The sequence below is a fragment of the Cicer arietinum genome, chromosome 5, assembly GCF_000331145.2.
Source record: "Cicer arietinum cultivar CDC Frontier isolate Library 1 chromosome 5, Cicar.CDCFrontier_v2.0, whole genome shotgun sequence".
Taxonomy (NCBI): domain Eukaryota; kingdom Viridiplantae; phylum Streptophyta; class Magnoliopsida; order Fabales; family Fabaceae; genus Cicer; species Cicer arietinum.
The window spans coordinates 77,359,429-77,381,323 of NC_021164.2; the positions used below are offsets into that span (position 1 = coordinate 77,359,429).

The 21,895-nt window shown below is 29.0% G+C and overlaps 2 protein-coding genes across 2 annotated transcripts; one reads left to right on the top strand and one right to left on the bottom strand.

Moving 5' to 3' along the window:
* The first annotated feature begins 10,919 nt into the window (after positions 1 to 10,919).
* On the top strand, positions 10,920 to 13,106 carry LOC101510058 (cytokinin riboside 5'-monophosphate phosphoribohydrolase LOG3-like). Its single transcript, XM_004500892.4, has 7 exons — positions 10,920 to 11,154; positions 11,259 to 11,356; positions 11,427 to 11,457; positions 11,545 to 11,644; positions 12,090 to 12,160; positions 12,285 to 12,428; positions 12,622 to 13,106. Exons 1-7 carry the CDS (start codon positions 11,035 to 11,037, stop codon positions 12,715 to 12,717), a joined length of 660 nt encoding a protein of 219 aa, XP_004500949.1. The 5' UTR covers positions 10,920 to 11,034; the 3' UTR covers positions 12,718 to 13,106.
* Positions 13,107 to 15,980: 2,874 nt separating this feature from the next.
* On the bottom strand, positions 15,981 to 20,036 carry LOC101509737 (endoglucanase 2). Its single transcript, XM_004500891.4, has 6 exons — positions 19,672 to 20,036; positions 18,870 to 19,153; positions 17,947 to 18,384; positions 17,158 to 17,305; positions 16,723 to 16,889; positions 15,981 to 16,635 (listed from the first exon to the last, which is right to left on the bottom strand). Exons 1-6 carry the CDS (start codon positions 19,886 to 19,888, stop codon positions 16,303 to 16,305), a joined length of 1,587 nt encoding a protein of 528 aa, XP_004500948.1. The 5' UTR covers positions 19,889 to 20,036; the 3' UTR covers positions 15,981 to 16,302.
* Positions 20,037 to 21,895: the final 1,859 nt, after the last annotated feature.

A 21,895-nucleotide genomic window follows, 5' to 3' on the forward strand; every position in this document is an offset into this window, starting at 1 on the left:
TGTTTGTTTTGTATGTGCTATCACATATCAAAACAAAATGAAACGTGTTTAACAACTTTATACAATCAGTATGTGTCCAAAATATATCTCTCAAAACATCAGAATTCTCCCGTCTTCTTGTCCAATACACATAATTTTCTTGTTGTATTAACTTCAACAGATGCTGCATTTCTGTATACGGACCTCTCAACGATGATCGATAAGTACTCCTTGCTTTATATATTTGACTTGGAATTGTCAGATTAGCTTTATTTCTCTCTTTCAAAGCATTTAGGATGAATCTGGGGGCAAGCTTATACTTTGTCATGTCATTGACAAATTTCCTCTCTTCTTCATTTAAACGCCCCAAATAAGAATGACCAGTTACAGTATCAAGTAGATCATGATTATGTGTTCCACAACGAACACTAATTTTCCATCCTTCACCGACACTTAAGGGTATACATCTGAGAGTAAACGGACAATTTTCCTTATGAGAACAAGTTACTGTTGATTTTGATTTTGATTTATATCTTCCACCTCTTTCGCATCCCAAAATCAATTTTTCTTTTCTTCCCCTCTTTCCGGTTGCTTTATCTGAACGAATGATGACAATTAAAATTCCATTTTCTCTTCCAATGGTTTTTGCCCATTCAAACACAGATTCTCGTGAAGGAAATACCTACAAAATATGTTTCAAATAAAACTTCAAATATATAGTTATAATAAAAAATTTATCCGTGATAGATTATCAGTAATATTAATACCTGATCGGTAATGAATTTGTCCGTAGAATCTATTATATTTCTTGAGGCAGGAACCTCAACTCTACTCATACCTGTTTTCAAAAATAGTAATAAATATAAATAATAATAAATATAAAAAATAATATATAAATAATGATAAATTTTAAAAAAAAAAAATCAAAATTTCGAAACTTTTGCATTGATCTAAACTTTCGAAATTGCTGGAAAAAAACTTTCGGAACTTTCAGCTTCAAGCAATGTTTCGAAATGTGTTTTACGTTTCGAAGGTTTCAGCATTAACCAAAGCTTCGAATGTGTAATCCAAAATCATGCCTCGGAGCTTTCAGCCTTAAGCAAAGTTCCGAAACTTTCAGGAAATGCACGTTTCGAATCTTTCATTCTTAAGCAAAGTTTCGAATGTTTTGTGATTTTTGTGAAAATTGCATTTCGAAAATTTGTATTTTTCACAAAAGGTTCGAATGTGATGAAATCTAACCTCTGATCGTTTCGAAAGTTTGAAACTTTCGATTAATAGAATTTTTTTAAAAACTTTCGAATGTGGGGGTGAGAAAATAGTGTAATATATTTACTGATAAATTTTATATAAAATAAAAAGGGTAAATTGGTCAATAAAAATTTATGGGGGGGTGGCAGGTAAAAGTGGGGGGGTGCGCAGTACATTTCTCCCAATTTTATTTTTGGTCAGATTGTCCTTTGCAAATTTGTTGTTAGTAAGCCTATCCTAGCCTAGTTTACAAAAAAATTAGCAAATTATTTTGGCGATTATTATATCGTGAAATTTTTTATTGAGAAGATGTAAACTATATTGTGGAAAGTATGTTTTCGGCAATATATTTCACTGAAATTTACGTTGAATTAATCATCTTTTTCTTAGTTTTTTTTTTTTGTCGGACACAACCAGCCTATATTGAAACTAGCTGAAAAATCATCTTATATAACAAGGTAATAAATATGATAGTAGTTCGTTTATACTTTGACAATGAGTATGTGTAACTAAAAATTTCCTAGTAAATTGACTCAAAATAATAAATCATAGTATATCATATATAACTTAAGGCTTAATTTGGTACAAAAACATTTTACTGTAAAATCTTATTTCAAAATGCTAATGATGAGTATGAACAATTTATTTTTACCTCATAAGTTTAATATTTTTTTATTAGTTAATATAAAACTTTTAATTCTAATTAAAAAACTACTATATGTCAAAATGAACATTTATTAAAACAACCATGAAACAATTGGCAAATAATTAAGTTCTTTCAATATGTAGACATTTTAAATAGAACATCTAACCACCGAATATGTAAGAGTGTCTATTTAGAGAGATTAGCCATTTAAAGTCATGTATGTACTTAAGAAGATTAATCATTTATTTCCAACCAAAAACACACCTAGATTTACCTATGAAAATTACTATAGTAACAAAGAAATAGTACAACCTAATCTGCGGTTGCAATGGGCTTAGTAGTCATTTCAACTAGAAATGAAATTGCAATGATACATAGTTACTTACGTAAGATGTTATCCAAATAAGGAAATAATAAATAAGAGATTATCTAATTATTGACATAGGACATCCAAGGAATCTCTTTTCACATAAGGAGCTAACCTTTTGCTTTATTGCTTATTCTTTTCCCACAAAAGAAGGAACAGACGGTCATATCAAAACATAATTGAAAATTTGATTCAAAGTATGTGTGTGTATGAATTACAAGTGGCACATTGCAATGGAAAGAACACATTTATGAAAATGTAGTAGTAGAGTAAACGTGATTTAAGGGTGAAAGAAACGTGAAAACGATAATACATACTATATGTTTGTGCAACAACGTGCATCCAGGCGATACTTAGACTTATCATATAGCATTAATTAGTCACAATATATTTAAAAAACAAATATCTTTAATATTTTAATCAATTTAATTTCTTTATATCTTAAGTATAAAAAAATTATTATACTATTAATCAATCACATCAATCAATCGTTATTAACATTTGATATTTGTCATAATGAACTATTTATATAATCATCAACATAATTAATCATAAGTTTTTTAACTCTATAGATTTTATGTGGCAAATTAAGATTCAAATCTCATAGCGAGAGATACTTATATTTATTTATTGTATCATGTGCTTCAAATAATATAAAACATATGAAAATCCAGAAAATGTTCACATTTATTGTTTTAAATGACAAATATTTATTGTTACTTAAAAATACAATCGCACACAATATTTAATACAGTCTTACGTATAGACTATTAAGAGAAATTTATTCTCATACATCTCAAACATAAGCAAAAATATAAAGAATTGTTATATAAATAAAATTAATAAATTCCACCTTATTTAATAATATTATTTTTAAAATACTCTTGAATTAAACTAGGTATTACTTGTTAAAATTTATTTTATTCTATAAGGACAATTTAGAAAATGCAAGCATTTTTACTATATAAAATAAAAGAAATTGAATAAGATTAACTAAATTTTTTGGGGTGTGAAGATTTTTATTTTATTTGAGACAAAAATGGATAAGTGATAATATGAAATTACATTAAGAGAAAAAGGCTATATATGAATTTTATATTGTTAATTTAATGATAAATATCAATATTGTTAGGTTGAATGTTTTATTTTGAGTTTGAATATGAGACGACCTCCCATTTGTGTTAATTAATTATGATGAAATTTATCATTTATCATCTCCCTTTCATTGCATGGTTGTAATTTTTACTAATTAATAACTATACAATCGATAGTTGATATTGATTGTCACCGTATATCTATTAAATGCTTACATTGATTAACAAATTTCAACAAAAGAAATACATCAAAATTAAACTAATTAAAGCCATTTTAACAAATGCTTATATTGTTATGATTCAAACCTCAAAAATCAAAATTGTATGTGATTTTTTTTACCATTTCATTTATAAAAATAAATAAAAAATATTTCACATAAATGTCATTTAGAGGTGAGAATAGGTGAGATTATGTCAGACTTTGAAAGGTCTAAGTTTGACATACGATTAATTTTTTAAGTTTGAGTCTGACTTATGATTTATCATATACTTTTTTTCGGTCTGATATGATCTTTTTTAAAGTCTGATATGACATGAAAGTTCAATTAAAAACCTATTTTACATTAAAGCATTTAGATAATATATTTTATATTTTTTAAAATAAGCTAAACTATACCTTTATTTGTAAAAAAAAAAACTAATAGCTAGAAAGTCTGCAACAACTTTCTAAAAAAACAAAGAAACAAAATAAATTCATAGTTAATATATTTAAAATAACAAATATTAATAAATAATAATAAAAATAAACAATGTTAATACATAATATATATATAGAGAGAGGTCAGCCTATAAAATTTAATAAATTTTTTATAAATATGAATCTGGCCTATTTAAATTAATATATTTTAATTTATCTTTTATACTATTTGTACTGGTACTTAATATTGTGTGATACACTAAATTTATTTTATTTTCATTTAGAAAAAATGATGCATTAAATTAGTTAAAAGATGCAATTCAATGACAATAGATATTTTGTCTCGATTAATCGGGATTTGTACACCTACGTATATATGACTATTGCTAATGAAATATTTGAATAATTACTCATAAAAAAATAATGCACTATGTGCAAAGTTGAATTTCCACCTAGTGCCATGGGATAATATATTGGTACTTTGGTAGGACGTAGACAACCAATATGTTTCCCAATAGACCCCAGACGTGTAAGCTCTGTATTCATGTGTTACAGAAATATCGTTGGATAGTTTTTCTTTTCTCACACCATCAAAAGAAATATGCTTAATTTCCTAATTACCATAATTATTAAATCTCTTTCAAACATGTCAAAGTATTTAAATAAATAAGTCATAGTCAAAAGATCACCCACAGCACGCTTCTCACTTTGATCCAACAACATTAAGCAATTGTTAATTCAAACACTCCATCGATTAGTACAGTCAATTAAATATATAACAATAAAATTAACTCGTAATTTATATACTCTAAAAAAAGAATGATAGTTAGTTATTCATTAAGTTATAAAAGATAAAGATTAAAATAAAAAAAATATAATATAATTATTTTTAAGTGATTATATATTATTTAAATAGCTTTTAATTATAATTATTAATATATAATTGTATGATTCTAATTTAATCAGTCAAATCTCTTATATTAAAACTCTTTTTCACTTGATATATCTCATTGATATAAGAAAAGTTTATACATACTTCTAATGTACATCATCATTCATATATTTGTGAACATATATGTTTTTTAAAATTGATATAACAAAATAGTATAAAAACAATATATTTAAAATTGAATGCATCTCTACAAGTTTTCTCACACAATAAAAATCAATTAAATTCATATAAAAACATGATTAAATGGATTATATATAATCAAAATAAAATAACTTTATATTAACATCCGATTAAAATTATTATTTTATTTTATCATATCATAATATCATTTAAAAGAGTTTAACTAAATTAAAAATGTCAAAAAATTGATATTCCAATTGCTTTTCACCAACCACACCAAAAAAGAATAGTGAATTGGCTATAGTAATATATTTATGGTTTCAAAGGGTGACAAATGAAAGAAATGAGAAGAAGGAAAAAAAAAGTAGAGAAAGTTTGAGAAAAAGATATGTTAAGTTCCCTCAATTAAAACTTTAAATATATGATCAAATTTAAATAGCTGGTCGACTTGGCATTTATGTGCATTGCAACGTATACGTGTGTCAACAAACATTTAATGTAACACATTAGAATGTCATTAGGTTACTGAAACTAACATCATGGCCAAATTGGTCAATGTTGTATATAATTAAAGATTATTTTTTAAAATGTCGATTGAGACAAATAGTAATTAATTAAAAGTAAAAAAAAAATGATTATGGATATTTACTCGAACAACGGATTCCAAATAAAGTTACAAGTTAATTTATTTCAGTTGAATATTAATTAGTTTTATTGTTATAATTTGATTGAGCAACAATAATAGGGATGCTTAAAGAATCATTTGAGAGTTTAGAAGGGAGGAAAGAGTACTTGAGATGAGAGAGAAAGAGATAAATATTTCATTTTATTTGAATAATGTTTTTTTTAGAAAAGGAGATACTTAATATATTATTTATTTTGAAATTATTATTGAGATGAAAATGATTCGTAGAATTTATCTAAACTTTTTTAAATCCTCTTCCAATACATTGTGTAAGTTCATCTAATTTATGAAAATTGTATTATCAAGAAAATTAAATCTCCTTTTAAGTTGGGTCAATTATTCATTAATTTTTCCATTCTTCCTTTATTTTATTTTTTTAAAAGATCTCTCATATTCTACTAAACTTTCATTTACAAAGGCGATTTATGAGAGTTTAGAAAACTATGTTTATATTTAAATATATATTTTATTTTAAATTTAACAAACAACATAATTTATGATCATATATTATCTCAATCATACTTTAATTATTTTTAAAAACATTTTATAATTATTTAATTTTAAACAAAAAAACAAGTCATCCATTCTACTCTCATCCAATCCATCCCAAAAGAGACTATAAGAGTGTGTTTAGAATATGACTGGTAGAGAGGACTTTGAAAGAAAAAAAAAAACAGAGTAGAAAAAATAGAGAGCTTTGAAAGGAGATGTTTAGGGAATTTATTTTTATTCATGATACAATATTTTCTTAATTTGAAGCACTAAAAAATTGTGCAGAAGGATGATTTTGGAAGACTTTAATAAACTCTTTAAATTCAATATTTGTTGTTATAATACTCTAATTAATATTAATCATAAACATTTATTTATCATTATATGCACTTTTTCAAGAAAAGTAAAAAGTTTTTCTATTTTTTTCTCAATTTCCCTTCTCCAAAGTTTTCCTCACCCCTTCCCTTCAAAGTTTATTTTTCTTTTTTAAATTAATAAAATTTAAATAAAGTTACTCACATTTTATTTTTAAAGCTTATTTTTATTTTTTAAATTAATAATATTATAAAATATTTTTAAAAATAAAATGCGAGTAATTTTGAAATGGCCTGACATTTCATTTGGTTTTATTGAAATAATATTTGGCAGGCTTCCAAGAAACTTGTATAGGAGAAAAGCATGGAGATAAAATAAAATGGACGAAGATTGAAGAAAAATAAGAATAATGGAGGTGGAATATTACTAAAACATTATTTCCTCCATTGAGTTGGAAAATGATAGAAACATAAGTTGGTTGAAGTAGCTATGCTATGTTTTGAGCAGTGAAGAGTTTGACAACACAACACACGCCCTTGTTTAGTAAGTTGTCCTTCAAACCTCTAACTACCACCCTTTGTTTTCCATTATAGGCAATATTAAAGTCCTACTTAAATAAATGTTTTATTTAATGGTTTATGGCTTAGACTTTTATAACATTGTATAAATCATTTTTATAATATATAATAAAATAAAGTTAAATTATTTATATATAAATTTTAAAAAATTATAAATTATTCAAAATAGTTTATAAAAAAGAGATAAAATTAATTCAAAGATATATATAGGTTATTTCTATAAATTTATTTAAACAATTTTAAAAATACTTACATAAATAAATACAAATTAAAATACAAATTTTCTCCGTAAGTCATGGAAAGAGTTGAGTTCCAGCAATAATAAAAATCAAAGTAAACAATGAAGTTATATTTTTGAGTTAGCAATTATTTGAATTTGTATGAGATGTCTCATTTTTGCATTAGGGATTGATGGGCAATTGGCAGGCCCAGTAGCCTGGTCCGGATTTTGATGCAACAATTAATGATTGCAAATGTGCTTATCGCATTCCATTTATCCTAGGAAAAATTTACTACCGCTATTTTTATATTTATAACTCTCATAAATTTATGAAAATGTTAAAAATACCTTTATTTTTTTATTATTTTATTATTTTCGAAGTCAGTAAAAAGATTTTCGTTAGATAAATGTTTTTTTGATAATTTTTAAAAAATTATTTAGAAGAATTTCAGTACACATGGTGCTTCCGAAACAGAAGGTATTTATCGAAAAATTAAAATAAAAAAATTGGTACAAAATGGAAAAGTATATATTACTAGAAAACTTGAATAAAGTTTTATGAAGTTTCCGAAAAACTTTATAGATAAGTTTTTTAGTACACACCTATTTTTAATGTATCATAATTAATAATTAATACATTATAAATATTTTTAAATAATAATATACTATAAATAATTAATAATTAATATATCATAAATATATAATTAAATAATTAATACATCATAAATAAATAATACACCATAAATACACCATAAATAATTAGTACACTATTAATAAACCATAATAATTAATAATTAATACTTCCGGATACCACCTTCATTCTCTGAACCTCTTAGTGTACTACTTGTTCCTCGTGTACTGTCTCATCCTTCTCATATATATATATATATATATATATATATATATGATTTTGCTCCTTCATGTCATCATCTTCCATTATAAATCGTCGACTTCTAGGTGATGTTTTCGGACGAACCCTTTCTGGAGCAACATCCATAAACGATCACGTATTCTTGCTACAACTTTGCCTCTTTATCTCTAGTCCTACCTACTGTAAAAGAATTAATTAAAATCAAATAAATTAAATAAATACTAATATAATAAAAAATTAAAATAAAAAAATTAGTTTTAAAAATATTTATAAAAAAAAAATGAAACAACTACTGGAAAAACTCGTGGATGAAGTTTTGCGGTAGCTTCTGGAAATGTCATGTTGAAGTTTTCCAGTAGTGTATTCTTTTCCGGAAATCATAAAATAAATTTTCCGGTAGTTCCAGAGAACTTCAAAAATGATTTTCGGGAGTGATGTTATGTAAAACTATTTTTTCAAGTTTTCTGGAGTTGAAGTTGTGTACCGGAAAACTTGAAAAAAAATTTCAAAAAAAAAAAAGAATTTTTATCACTCACTTGTGTGTTTAGAAAATATTAAAATGAAGAAATGAAAAAATAATAATTTTTACTATATAGGTTGGGAGTACATGGATAAAGAAGGGGTACACGGTAAAAAAAATTTATCCTAATATTCATTAGGTGCATCCAAGTTTGATCTTTTTTTACTCCCATGATTGATGGAAATTTTGAATTTGTCCATTAACATTATTTGAATGATAAAAAAATCTATATAAAAAAAAGGGAAAATAAATTGTATATCCAGAGAAAAACAAAGAGAATATGTAAAAGCTTCTATTTATTTGCTTGGTTAGAAAAAAATTAAGAAAAATAAAAATAAGTTATTTTTTCTAGTCTTGATAAAAGAAAATAGAGTGGTAAAATACTTTTAAAGTGAAGCATATATATATATATATATATATATATATATATTTCATACATTCAGTAAATATGATATATATATTGAATAATAGTATAGTATTAGATAAAAAAGTGAATGTTGTATATAAGTGAAATGATTCGTATATCAAATATTTTAAGATTTTGAACGAAGATAACATATCAAATCCACTTCTATGATTGTTCTTAGCGCAATCATAATTAAGTGGCGTATTCAATTGATATGGTAGAACATCAAAAGTCTTTATCAATTTGACATAATAGATTTTTTGTATCAAAAATTTTCTTGACAATAATTGTTAAGTGGCATATTTCGTGGGTGCCAATAACAGTGTAAGAATATATAGATAAAAAAAATTTATATAGAGGATCATATCTAATACCTTAAAATTTAAAATAAAATGTCATATTTAATCCAATTCTATGATTGTTCAAAACATTCACGGCCCATCATGCACAACTATTGTATTGTACTATATCTAGACACTTTGCAAATTACAACAACCCTTCCAATTTCTTTTTCATTTGCGTATTTAAGCAAAGTGTTGCAGTTCACAGCGCAGGGCGATGTTCGAAATTTGACGTGCTCATCAACATGTACTTTGAACATGGAAAACATTTGACATACACCAAAACACCTTGTAGATATAATTGAGAGAGATAGAGAATTGAAAGAGAAAGAGAAAGAAAAAGAGAGCATGATGTAATATATTTGATGATGTGATAAAAAAAATGTTAAATTAACGTATGAAAATTAAATGTATTTGAATATAAAAGCTATACAATTTACGAACATTATGCATATTGCATAGCTCCTTACGTCCCATGTCCCGAGACTCGATGAGTGTAACTTTATTTAGGAAGAGTGTGAATAATTTTTGGCTGAACTACCCTTTGCAGTTTTGATTAATTATTGGTTGAGGCTTTGAGCCATAGATCAAATCATATATTACTTTTCACATGATATAAGATGGATTTCAAGTTATTGTTTTTCAAATGCAAAAGAAATTTTATTCATCACATCCAAGTGAAAGGTGAGCAAAAATGATTTCAAAAAGTACATGGTGACAAAAACGTAAACAGCCCAAAGAAAAAGAAAAAAAAAAACAACGCACCATCCATACCATGTTCAATATCAAAGTAGCTAACTTGATGGAGATGATAGAAAGTATAAAAAAAAGGACTTGGATATGGTTTGTATACAAGGATTGAAAGAAATTTAATTTTTTAATATGTTAATAAAAAACGCATGTTAATTAGACTCATATATTATATACTCTGACTGTTTTCCTCCTCAATAACATGAATATATTACAATTAATTTTTTTATTAATTTTATTTTAAAATATTAGATTATGACGATTTTTTTAAGTAAAAAAGTTTATTTTTTCGAAGGCCCAAGGTGATTTGGTAGCCTTACGGCCATCACATACATATATTTTCACTAAGTTATATAACTATGTTGTTCCATTGAAAAAAAAGCACTTTATTTTGTTAAATTGCGTAAAAAATATTTTACACGCATTAAGTTTAGAATTGGTTAATTCTAGAATAAATTTAAGCCACATGAAAATGAAAGTATCCGAAAAATAGAAAAGGAAAAGAAAACGATAAAGTGGTATCAATAAAATTGAAGGAAGAATATGTGATATGATGTGATGGTGATGATATTGAAATGCAAAATAGCATCCGTGTGGGTGGCATAAGGGATAATGAATGAATATCTGTGATTATTTAATTAATTAATTAAAAGTTAAAAGCAAGAGAGTAGCTATAAAGAGGGGATAAGCAATGACACAAATTGTTATTCACTTTTGGATATTGGGGTTTCAAAGTGTTCTCTGTTTTCTCACACAATCGTTTCTATCCTTGTCCTTAATACTACTCCTTCAAGAAAAAACAATTTATATATGGAAATTGAAGAACCCATGATGAAGTCTAGGTTCACACGCATCTGTGTTTACTGTGGCAGCAGTCCTGGAAAGAATCCTAGCTACCAAATTGCTGCAATTCAGCTCGGAAAACAACTGGCAAGTATTCATTAATTCACATTTATTGTAACACATTGAGTTGTATTGATATTTAGAAAATCACGGTTAATTGAAAGGGTGTTGACATTGTGAATATATAATAGGTGGAGAGGAATATTGACTTGGTTTATGGAGGAGGAAGCATAGGTTTGATGGGTCTAATCTCACAAGTTGTTTATGATGGTGGACGCCACGTGTTAGGGTAATATTACTATACTTACCGTCAACTCCCTCTCTCTTTTATATATTTAATTTCATGTATCTTCCTGCAGAGTCATTCCCAAGACACTTATGCCAAGAGAGGTAATTAATTACTAATATATATAATATTTTGAATTTCTATTAATTTTAATTATAAATGCATAGTTAGTTATTATGATTGTGTTTTAGATCACTGGAGAGACTGTAGGAGAAGTAAGAGCTGTATCGGGGATGCACCAACGCAAAGCCGAAATGGCTCGACAAGCAGATGCATTTATTGCCTTGCCAGGTTCCTTTCTTTTTCCTCTCCAACTTCTCTGCACGTGCTGCTGCTCTGGATAATCCCCAAATTATTCTATATTATTTATTAATAATTCATGTTTTTTCCTATCAAATTATTAGTAAAAAAATATCATGTCACAGATCAGTATCCCACTTTCAATGTTTTTTCCTATCTTTATTCGTATACATAGCTTGTCAAGTTTTACATCCCAAAGATAACTCAAACTGTATCTGTAACTGTCAACCGTATATAATCATCTGGCGTAACTTTAATTAATTTTTTTTACTAAGGCAGTAACTTTAATCCTATTTATATTTTTTGATAGAATTAGAAATCGTTTTGTAAAAAAAAATTCCTATTTATGATATTTTATATGGGTACTGGTATATATGAAGTAACAAATATATATAGCTTATTACTAATGCGTTTGAAATTTATATTAATCTAATAGGTGGATATGGCACCCTGGAAGAACTACTAGAAATTATTACATGGGCTCAATTAGGTATCCATGATAAACCGGTAAGATTGCAGCCCTTTGTCTAATTAAGATATAATTATGCAATAATATTTTGCAGTAGTTATAATAAAATAAATCAATGAATATTTTGAAGAAAAATAAAATGGATTCAATTGGTTGATGCAGGTGGGGCTATTGAACGTGGATGGGTACTACAACTCGCTGTTGGCATTCATGGACAAAGCTGTAGACGAAGGTTTTGTAACACCAGCTGCCCGTCACATTATTGTATCTGCCCAAACTGCCCTAGATCTCATGTGCAAACTTGAGGTACATTAATTAATTAATTCTATTGTATAGTAACAATTATTATCATCGTACATTATTACAAATTGCAAATTTCCCATTTCCACTCCACGTACACTTGTAGATTCTAATTATATAATGTGCACATGATTGGGACAAAACGGTGGACCCATATTATTCAAAAGTATCTGAGCCGTTGATTTTATATTTTGAACAGGAATATGTCCCTAAGCACTGTGGTGAGGGCCCCAAACTAAGTTGGGAGATGGAGCAACAATTAGTTAACACAGCAAAGTCAGATATTTCTCGTTGACTAAATTAATATTCAAAGTCTTCTATAATTACACTAATGCACCGTCACGGGCCCTACATTTTAATTAGTGTTTAATTAATAATAGAAAAGTACTATCAACCCAAAAACAACCAAACCAACCCGTATAGTCTATAGATGTAAGCTTCACAAAAATAGAGTGACCATATTCCCTTTTAGTTTATACGTGGATTTGAATTTAATCATTTCAACTATTGCTTAGTTTCTGTTTGTTGTCAAGATTTACTGCATTAGCTCTTGCTTAGTTGCTTTTGTTCTTTAATTTATCTTTTCCCGTTGGCTTTTACAGCTCAAACTATGTATTTAGTTACGAACTAATTATGTATTAGAGTTTGACCAAAGATGAAAGATGATAAATGAATTTTCTATCATGTCGGTGATTAGCAATGCTATATTATTTTATAAGTTTTAGATTTTTAATAATCAGTTGTTGGATACAGCTTTCAATTAATTGAATTGAAAGAAAAAGAATTGATGTGGATGCATGGCTAAGGCCAACGAGAATGACACATTGAAAATCAACTTTAGAGTGAAAACTACTTGTATAATTATAATTATAAGCTAAAGAATCTACAATTAGCTGTGATATTTCCTCTTACAAGTAAATTAACATTAATTTAAGCATTTTAATCGTAATCAAAACCGGAAGTAATTAGTTTTAACCTAAAGTGAAAGTGATTTGATAATTCGTAAAGTCCAGTGTTTGAAATTTAGGGAAATAATTAAAACAAAAAAGTTATTATAAATAGTAACGTAACTAATTTATCCGATTGAATGAATTGAGAATTGATGGGATGAAAGAACACCTGTCCTTGATCGTACTAAATAAGTGGAAAATAGATAGGTATACAAATCAAAACATAACAAAAGGGAAGGATAATAAAAGTGGTGACGCAGGGCTAGCTAGCTAGTGTGTGTCCCCATAGCTGAATAGGTTGGTTACTTTTCAAACTAGAAAGAGTTATTCGTGTGTTTGCATCCACCGCAAGATATGAACTAAGGGCCCAGTGGGCCAGAATCCAACGAACAAGTGAGTTCCCACGTGAATATGACATTACTCGCGCTACAATAATTCAACAATGAAAAGAAAATTCAAAACTACTCACCTACATTTAAAATCATGGTTACGTTTCAGCTTTTTCTTCTTAGCCCCGTGTCCTAGTATTCTGAAATTTGGGGGATATATTTAAATGTAAAAAGTGTAATTAACAAAAGTAAATTTATTTGCTTCCAAAAACTTAAAAATAGTTTATCACCACCTCGAAACTCTTATATCATCATGCCCGCAATCAGTTTATCTTTTTTATTAATTACTTATTTTCTTCTCCAATTTATCTTTTTGGTTGCCGCCAGCGTGGTTGTTACTATTGGCAATGGGAATCATGTGTTACTAATCTTTTTGTTGTATGCATTATGCATTGCATTCATCTTTCCTAGCTAATTCCTTTTCTGTTGGTCAAAAGATTAAAGAGAAAACCGAAAGAAAGATTAAGATAGTAACACTTATTAACTATTGTTAATTTAAGCCGTGCAAATAGCAAGCTTAAGTGTTAATGACATCAGACTATTGTCCCACCAAAATAGGATTTCCAGTTGAATCATTCTGTAGCTTTTCTTTATTACTTTCACAAATATGTGTTGATTCTTTTTGATAAATTACGTTACTACTTTATCTTTTATTCAATTTATTTTGTTCATTTATCTTTGCAATGTCAAATTAAATTGATTCAATTTTGACAATTTATTTGATAGTAAATTGCATCAACCAATATCCGATTCAATTTAAACTATCCGATCCAAACCACACTATTATATATACTAGTATGTCTATATCATGAACTTAATTAAAGATAGAATTAAATTCCAAAATTTTAATTTGGGGTTTGGACATGAAACTTTCATCAACCAAAGTTCCTGTTGAACCCTGAAAGTAAACATTCCCGTCTTATTTTCCCTTTATGCATTCAAATCAATCGCTTAGCTTTTCATTGCCTTCAAGCTCAACTCCCCTTTTCTCCACTGTTTGTCCCATCCGCTCCATTCTTACGCCATTAATTTATATTTTTTATTTATTTTAAATCTTGCACATTATCTAGTTCATTACGCAATCATTATCTTAAATAATGCTATAAAAGCTTACGCACACATGAGATCATAACTTCATAGTTGTGTCATGTTTGCCTTAGTTACATGTGCTTAATTATACTGTGATAAAAATTAATTAATTTTAATTAAAAATGAATTGAATCTAAAATCATTTATATTTTTATATATTCATTTCAAGTGGAACAACTTTTAGTTTAAAATTAGAATTAATCTTAAAAACAAAATTAATTATACTCTGTATATGTTAAAATTAATTTTATATAGCTAAAATTAATTATGACTCTTCAAAAGTACAACCAAACATAACCAAACATACGGACGTTTATATTTCATTTTACTTTTTAGATCAAGTAAAATTATTTATACCTCTAAAATAATTTTAACATAATGTTTGAATTATGAGTTTTTGTCTCTACAATTGATTTTTAGCATCGAATTTATGGTTAACTCGCTTTTGGATGAATATATACAAATATAAATTATTTTATATTTAATTTTTTTTAATTAAAATCAATTTTACTAAATCAATTTATTTAAAATCAATCTGTGCAGAAAAAAACGCATGCTAGTTAGTCAATTTCATTTTTAACATGTGTGAATGCCCTTCATAAGGTGAGCTTTTCACTTCATATTTTAAAGAAAAGTAATAATTGACATGTATAACAAACAATGTATCATGATGCAATGATTCATTAAAAATTAAAAAAAAATTGGATGATCAAAAGGCTGAATCCAATTCAATGGCTGATCAAAAATTGGATGATCATGATGCAATGACCGATTTTTGGATCAAAAGGCTGAATCCAATTCTCCATGGTGCGAATTGAACATTATATTAAATGGATACATGTAACAAATAAGTGGATCTTGTGTGCACTGTTAGTGGGCTGTTTTAGGTGTAGTAAGCCCGTGGGCTGCTTTGTGAATGTAATAAGCATGTGAAATAACGAGGATCGTGAACATAACTTGATTTAATCTAATGAGCCAAAAGTTATGTATGCCTTTCCTCAAAATTCATCTTTGCAGAACCAAGGATCACTACATTGTAGTAGCCAAACATTCTAGTGCATAGAAGACACAAGGTATAGTTATAGATGCCATGAAAATATAGAATTGTGTCATACAGATTGCTTGTACAATGAAAGACAACCAAAGATCAATAATTTGATAACCGTTTAATAATCCTAACAAGAATTAACAATATGTTCTGCAAACAAGTACAACAAAATAGCTCATATTTGGTGAGGTACCAATTTCAAATCAAACCTTCACCTGTATAAATTACCGACTAACCTATCCGGACACCATGGTTCACACTCATAAAATCACTCGTATCGTTACAGTATGATGATCCATACACTTATAATTTGTGATAATCAGGAAATGAATAATGCTACATAAAGCACAAATCCGAGTCAACTTTCTTTTTAGTGGATTTGAGGACGAAGAAGAAGCTACAATTTAGGAAAGAGATTTAAGTGCAGAAGATGTGGTGACTAAACTTGATAAGAGACCAACTAGGACAGCACTGTTATATGTGCTTGGTTCTGCTTGCTCAGAATTGTTCCTGGAATCAATGTAAGTCTCATTTAAGAAGGGTCCACCAACAAGTGCTCCAGTAGCTACATTGGGATTCGGATCAGATGAATCAAGCCACTGGAAACCGTCCTTGCAACCAGTTGATGCATCAGCGGGAATTGAAGCACCCCTGTGATGCACGAATTGCGGGAATTTTTTTCCATATCCCACCAGAAAACTCATATGCATAGGATTCTTTCCCAACACATAATCAGCCTGGAAGTTATTAGACAGATTTTCAATTTAGACACAGAAAACACCAAGTTGATGTTCTTTGAAAATAATAACGGATGCATAGCATACCTGAGATCTGGCAAAGTCACGAAGATCTGATGGAGTGAAGGAATCTGAATCACATTCTATTTTGGGAGTCTGCGACGTAAGCATATAGTCACTGTAAACAGCAGCTAAGAATGCAGATGCAACAGGATGCTGCAAAGCGTTCCACTCGCTCACCCATATCAGACCATCTGTATTGAAGAAAAATAAAATCAAAAATCTAATTAGAGAACATATAGCAATAGAAATATATTACTAAAAATGGAATTTCAGTAGTTTGTGTCTATCCAGGAGCATTGATTGTCACAGGCAATAAAACTAGCCAGATGTTAAATTAATAGTTTGATGTCCGCCTATGATTTGATTAATGATATGTGAAAAATGGAATGGGGCAAGGAGACAAGTAAATGAAGATTATAGGTGAGTATGCCGTCAGATAGTATTCAGGGAGAACACTACCATTTGTTCTGCTTTTTGTGGCTGTTGGAGAATCTGGAAGAAGGCCACAGATAACAGCCTCAGCAGATTTCCTGTATTTCTGGAGGCCAGATCCATATGAACTTAAAAGTTCCTTTTCCTTGAAGAAGCTTAACCTAGATAACAAAACCTGCATCAAAAAGAAGATTAATTATAGGAAGTATATACATGAAATCAAAAGCTTTGAAATATAACTAAAAGACAGAAATTTATTTGACTATGTCTACTCTATAGTCAATATGATGTGCAAGTTGCAAAAAAAATATAAAAAACCGCATTCAGTAGCAATTTGGTAACTACAACTGTTCATGGTTCGGTTCAGGAAAAAAACCATACTAAACCACTACAGCATTTCAGTAAAACTGAACCTAATTGTCAATGGTTCGTCACAAACCAAACTAAACGGATACAAAGGTTCGGCGCACCGGTTCTGTATTTTCCAAACCGAGCCAAAACTACTTTCACAAAAAAATTGAATTATGCCTTTTGAACCGAACTGTATCAATTGCTATTATTAACTGATATTAGGACTGTTAAAAAAACCAAAAACCGAACCAAACTGGATAATAAGACTGTTTAAAAAAAACTAAAAAATAAAACTGAAAGTAACTGAACTGTGATAGATAGTTGACAAACCGAACGGAACTCGTTCAGTTTGGTCTGTCATAGTTCGGTTTTTTGAACAATCCTATTGGTGACACTAATGGTTGTTTTCAACTAATAATGATCATAATTTAGAATTTGGAAAAAAGATTCAGAAGTTCTTCATACCTGAGCTCCAGCAAGCTTGTTATCCCAACTGAACCAGGTTGGGCTTCCCCATTGAGCAAATTCTTCTCCATTTTCGCCAGTCACATACTGAAGGTAAGAATTATCGCCTGTAGCATGATAGAGCCAGGTAGCTGCCCATAAAAGCTCATCTCCATATCCAGTTGAGTTGTAATATATCTGGACATCAGGTATATTCTCACTGTAAATTCCTCTATACTTGTCTGCAAAAGTAAATAACTGTTTTGCATGCTTGAGGAGAGTGCTTGAATATGTAGAATCTGATTTTTTAAAGACCAAAGATGCTGATGCCATGGCTGCTGCAGTTTCAGCTGCAACATCTGATCCAGGACAGGATGTGTTCACTTGCGTGAGGGGTCGTTCCTCGGTCATTGTCTCGGGTCTATCCCAACACTTGTGATCTGCAACAGGATCACCGACCTGCAACATCGATTTTAATAAATGAAGCTGGATAGAAAAGGTTTAAAAAAAGTAGGTTGGTGAAAAAGGCAAAAGTAACTGAGCATAAAGAGGATAGAGAGTAAGCCATAGTTATTCAATCCCCATATGTGCATAATAAAATGTCTTGGAAGTGAAAGATTGAGGGAATATTTGGAAAAATCGAATCGGTCAAGAAAATCCAAAACCACTATATTGAATATCACTGATCTTAGATCACGGCTTGCCCTGACATTAATCAACTGTCAACATAACAGATTTTCACTGCAAGTGAACAAGAAAGTGCCACAACGTTGTTGTAATAATTGAGAAATCTTGAACCCTATAGTTTAACTATATGAAATGTTCCAATAATTATGAACAGAATGCCCATGTCTTTTTAATAATATAGAAGATATATAAGATACTAAATTTGTGCAAGCATACTGGCTAACTTGCATATAAATCTGACTGTAAAGTAAAGTAACCTGAATATACAGAACATTCTCCGAAGGGTGAGCATTGATGAGAAAATCAGTGATCCACTTGAGCGAATCTTGTGCTGGTTCCAACTGACCAACAGCATCCATTTGATCTCCATATTCCAGAATCGCCCACGATAGCACTGAGGCAGTAAAAGCCATCGGAAAACCAAACTTCATGTGATCACCGGCATCGTACATTCCTTTTGATAGATCCAAATTTGCTTGCTTTCCATCCTTAAGTGCTGAATCCCCTCTCCAACTTATTTTGTTGTTCTCTAACTTACCAGCTGCAAAACATGAATAATAATAAGTATAATAACTGCTAATTAAACAACAATGGGCAAATCATGAGCAACATTAACATGTCATGTGTCAGATATTTAGCAAAATAAATGCCTCATATACTTCCATTAAAATCTGAAAACTTTAAGCACAACAACGACCAATTCTTCAAATATATTCCTTACGTTCACAAATACAAAAAAAATTGAGTCAAAGAAAGTTAATGTATTTGGTTCAAAAAAGTTGAAACATTTAGTCTAAATTTTGGACCAAATACATCAATTTTCTTTGAGCTATTTTTGCTAAAATTTGAAACCAGAATAGCATTATCATTCGCAGGTTCAGCTATCAAAGCCTAAAAATCTAACAGATACAGACAAAAAATATTTAACAGAAACAAAAAAGGTATCATATCCAAAATGTTGGTTTTTCGGACATGTTTCCTTAAAGGAGTCAACAATAAACAAACAACATCGTAAAATGCAAATAAAAGAAAAAAAGAAGGTGAAAAATAATTACATACATTTTTGTACATCGAAGAATTGCATTGCGGTTTTGAGTGCAGTAGAATATTTCTGTTCAATGGCGCCAGGAGGTCCCGGAACCGGAGCAGGTTTATCGGAATCGGAGTTATCTATTTTCTTCTTAATGGTATAAACAACAGCACCAACTACAAGAGCAAAAATCACAAACGCAATAAACCAACCACAGCATCCTCTTGACCTCGATTTTCCTCCCATTATGCAAAAACAAAGCGCGTTTCAAAAGCAAAAAACACAAATGCAGAAACAGAGTTTGGGGATTTGATCAAACCCCAAACAAACACATTGTTATTTAATTCAATGCAGTAGAAGAGAGAAATGAATTGTTACAGCTTACGCGACAACGAATGACAACTACAATGTCTATGTTTGGAATTAGGTATTTTAACAATTCAGTTTCAGATCGATGGTGGATAAATTAAATGTCAGAAATTGTTAAACAGAAAAGGGAAAAAAAATTAACAGCATCAACAACCTAATGCACTGTGTTTTTTAGTTGGAGGGTACGGATCTGACCCGACCCGATTGGAGTGCGGAGAGAAAGTGGGAGAGGATTCAGTGGAAAAATGGTTGTTACGTAATCGATTGTTCTCTCTCTCGCGGGAGAATATGTCTGTAATGTATTTTGAATGTCGTAAATGACCCTGGGGGAGTTAGTTAATAACAGAACTTTGTATTTGTCGGTGAGTTTTATTTTGAGGGTATAAAGGTAAAAGGAAGGAGTCAACAGGTTGACTGATACCAGCTTCGTCGGTGGTTTTGTTAATGATTTGGACCGTAGATTTGATGGCGGTTGAGAAAGAGGAGGAGGAGAGGTTGAGTGAGAAGGACCCTTCATCTTAAACAACTACTACTACCTAAGAGCTAAACCATTTATTTTACTTAAACTTTAATTAAACAATTGACGTGCTTGTGTCATAATTAGCTACTTGATTTACTTGTTGTCATTATTATAAAATTTTCATCGTCTTGTTTTCATTTTATATCATGTTTAATAATTTGTTTTGGATCGGTTAAAAGCTTTCACTTTCACAAAGGGTACTTGCCATTTGTACACTTGCAAATAAAATAAACGTAATTCTTCAATAAACAGAGAAATTTTATTAAAATTGGATATTGTTCAAATCTAAATTATTTAGGTACATAAAATTAGACATAATTATTTTTTTAATAATAATCTTTGTTTATTTATGCTGTTGTAATTCATGCAGACATCGAGCTTCGATTTCCAAGTCCCCACTTTGCACAATCTAACTCCAATGGAGCTATTCTTTAACTTCTTGAACCATAATTGTAAAATTTGGCGTGCGAGGTGGAGGTGGATGCTAGAAGTGTTTCGGCAAAGTCCCAAGCTTCAACGTCTTATCATTCATGAGGTTTTGTAGATAATTTGATTTCGTGATTTATTTGGCTAACTCTGCCTTTACATATCTTAACTTTGCTTTTTGTTTGGGTTGAAATTTACTTGAATGTCTACGGGAGGAGATAGAAACTAAATTTTATGAGAACAATTGGGAGGACTCACAAGTGGTTCCAGAATGTCTTTCAAGTCAGCTTAAAACCTGCTTGTTTACAAATTGTAGAAGTAGAGAATCTGAGCTTCAATTTTTTGAATATGTTATGCTAAATTCAAAAGTACTACGAACCATGACAATTTGTAGTGCTTATTCCATAGATTTAAAGACAAAATACCAAATATTAAAGAAATTAGTTGTGTATTCAAGGAGTTGTAACCTTATATTTGATTGATTAAGGCTAGAATATATATAACTTCCTACGTATCTAACTTTATTTTTTTAGATTCTACATATATGATTGCGAGATATTACGGTGATTCAAGGACATGAATTTTGCCTTATTTTATCTTTGTATATATTTTCAATTATATATTGTCTTTCATGCAATTAAAATCCATACTAATTTATGTCAAGTGTCAACTTTTACATTTTTTTTCCTTTTCTTACTTATTTTTTTTTAATCTTAATTAACTCTTATTGAGAATAACATATTTAAATATGTTTAGAAAATTTTATTTAAATTTAGATTAAATATATTTAAGATTTAGAATAATATATTATTAGGATTTCTAATTTATATTTATATTTATATTTATATTTAGAATATGTGTTTAAGAATTGTTTATTATTTTAAAGATTTAACACAATTTTAAATTACAATTTAGCTATATATATATATATAGAGTGA

Bases quoted from the DNA above. Each gene is read 5' to 3' on its own strand.
- LOC101510058 (XM_004500892.4), top strand. From the start codon at position 11,035: ATGGAAATTGAAGAACCCATGATGAAGTCTAGGTTCACACGCATCTGT. The intron at 11,155-11,258 runs GCAAGTATTCAT...AATATATAATAG, and splicing joins TTCAGCTCGGAAAACAACTG to GTGGAGAGGAATATTGACTT. The intron at 11,458-11,544 runs GTAATTAATTAC...ATTGTGTTTTAG, and splicing joins AGACACTTATGCCAAGAGAG to ATCACTGGAGAGACTGTAGG.
- LOC101509737 (XM_004500891.4), bottom strand. From the start codon at position 19,888: ATGGGAGGAAAATCGAGGTCAAGAGGATGCTGTGGTTGGTTTATTGCG. The intron at 18,385-18,869 runs GTTACTTTACTT...TCGATGTTGCAG, and splicing joins AGAATGTTCTGTATATTCAG to GTCGGTGATCCTGTTGCAGA. The intron at 16,890-17,157 runs GTAGTGTTCTCC...TCTTCAATACAG, and splicing joins CACAAAAAGCAGAACAAATG to ATGGTCTGATATGGGTGAGC.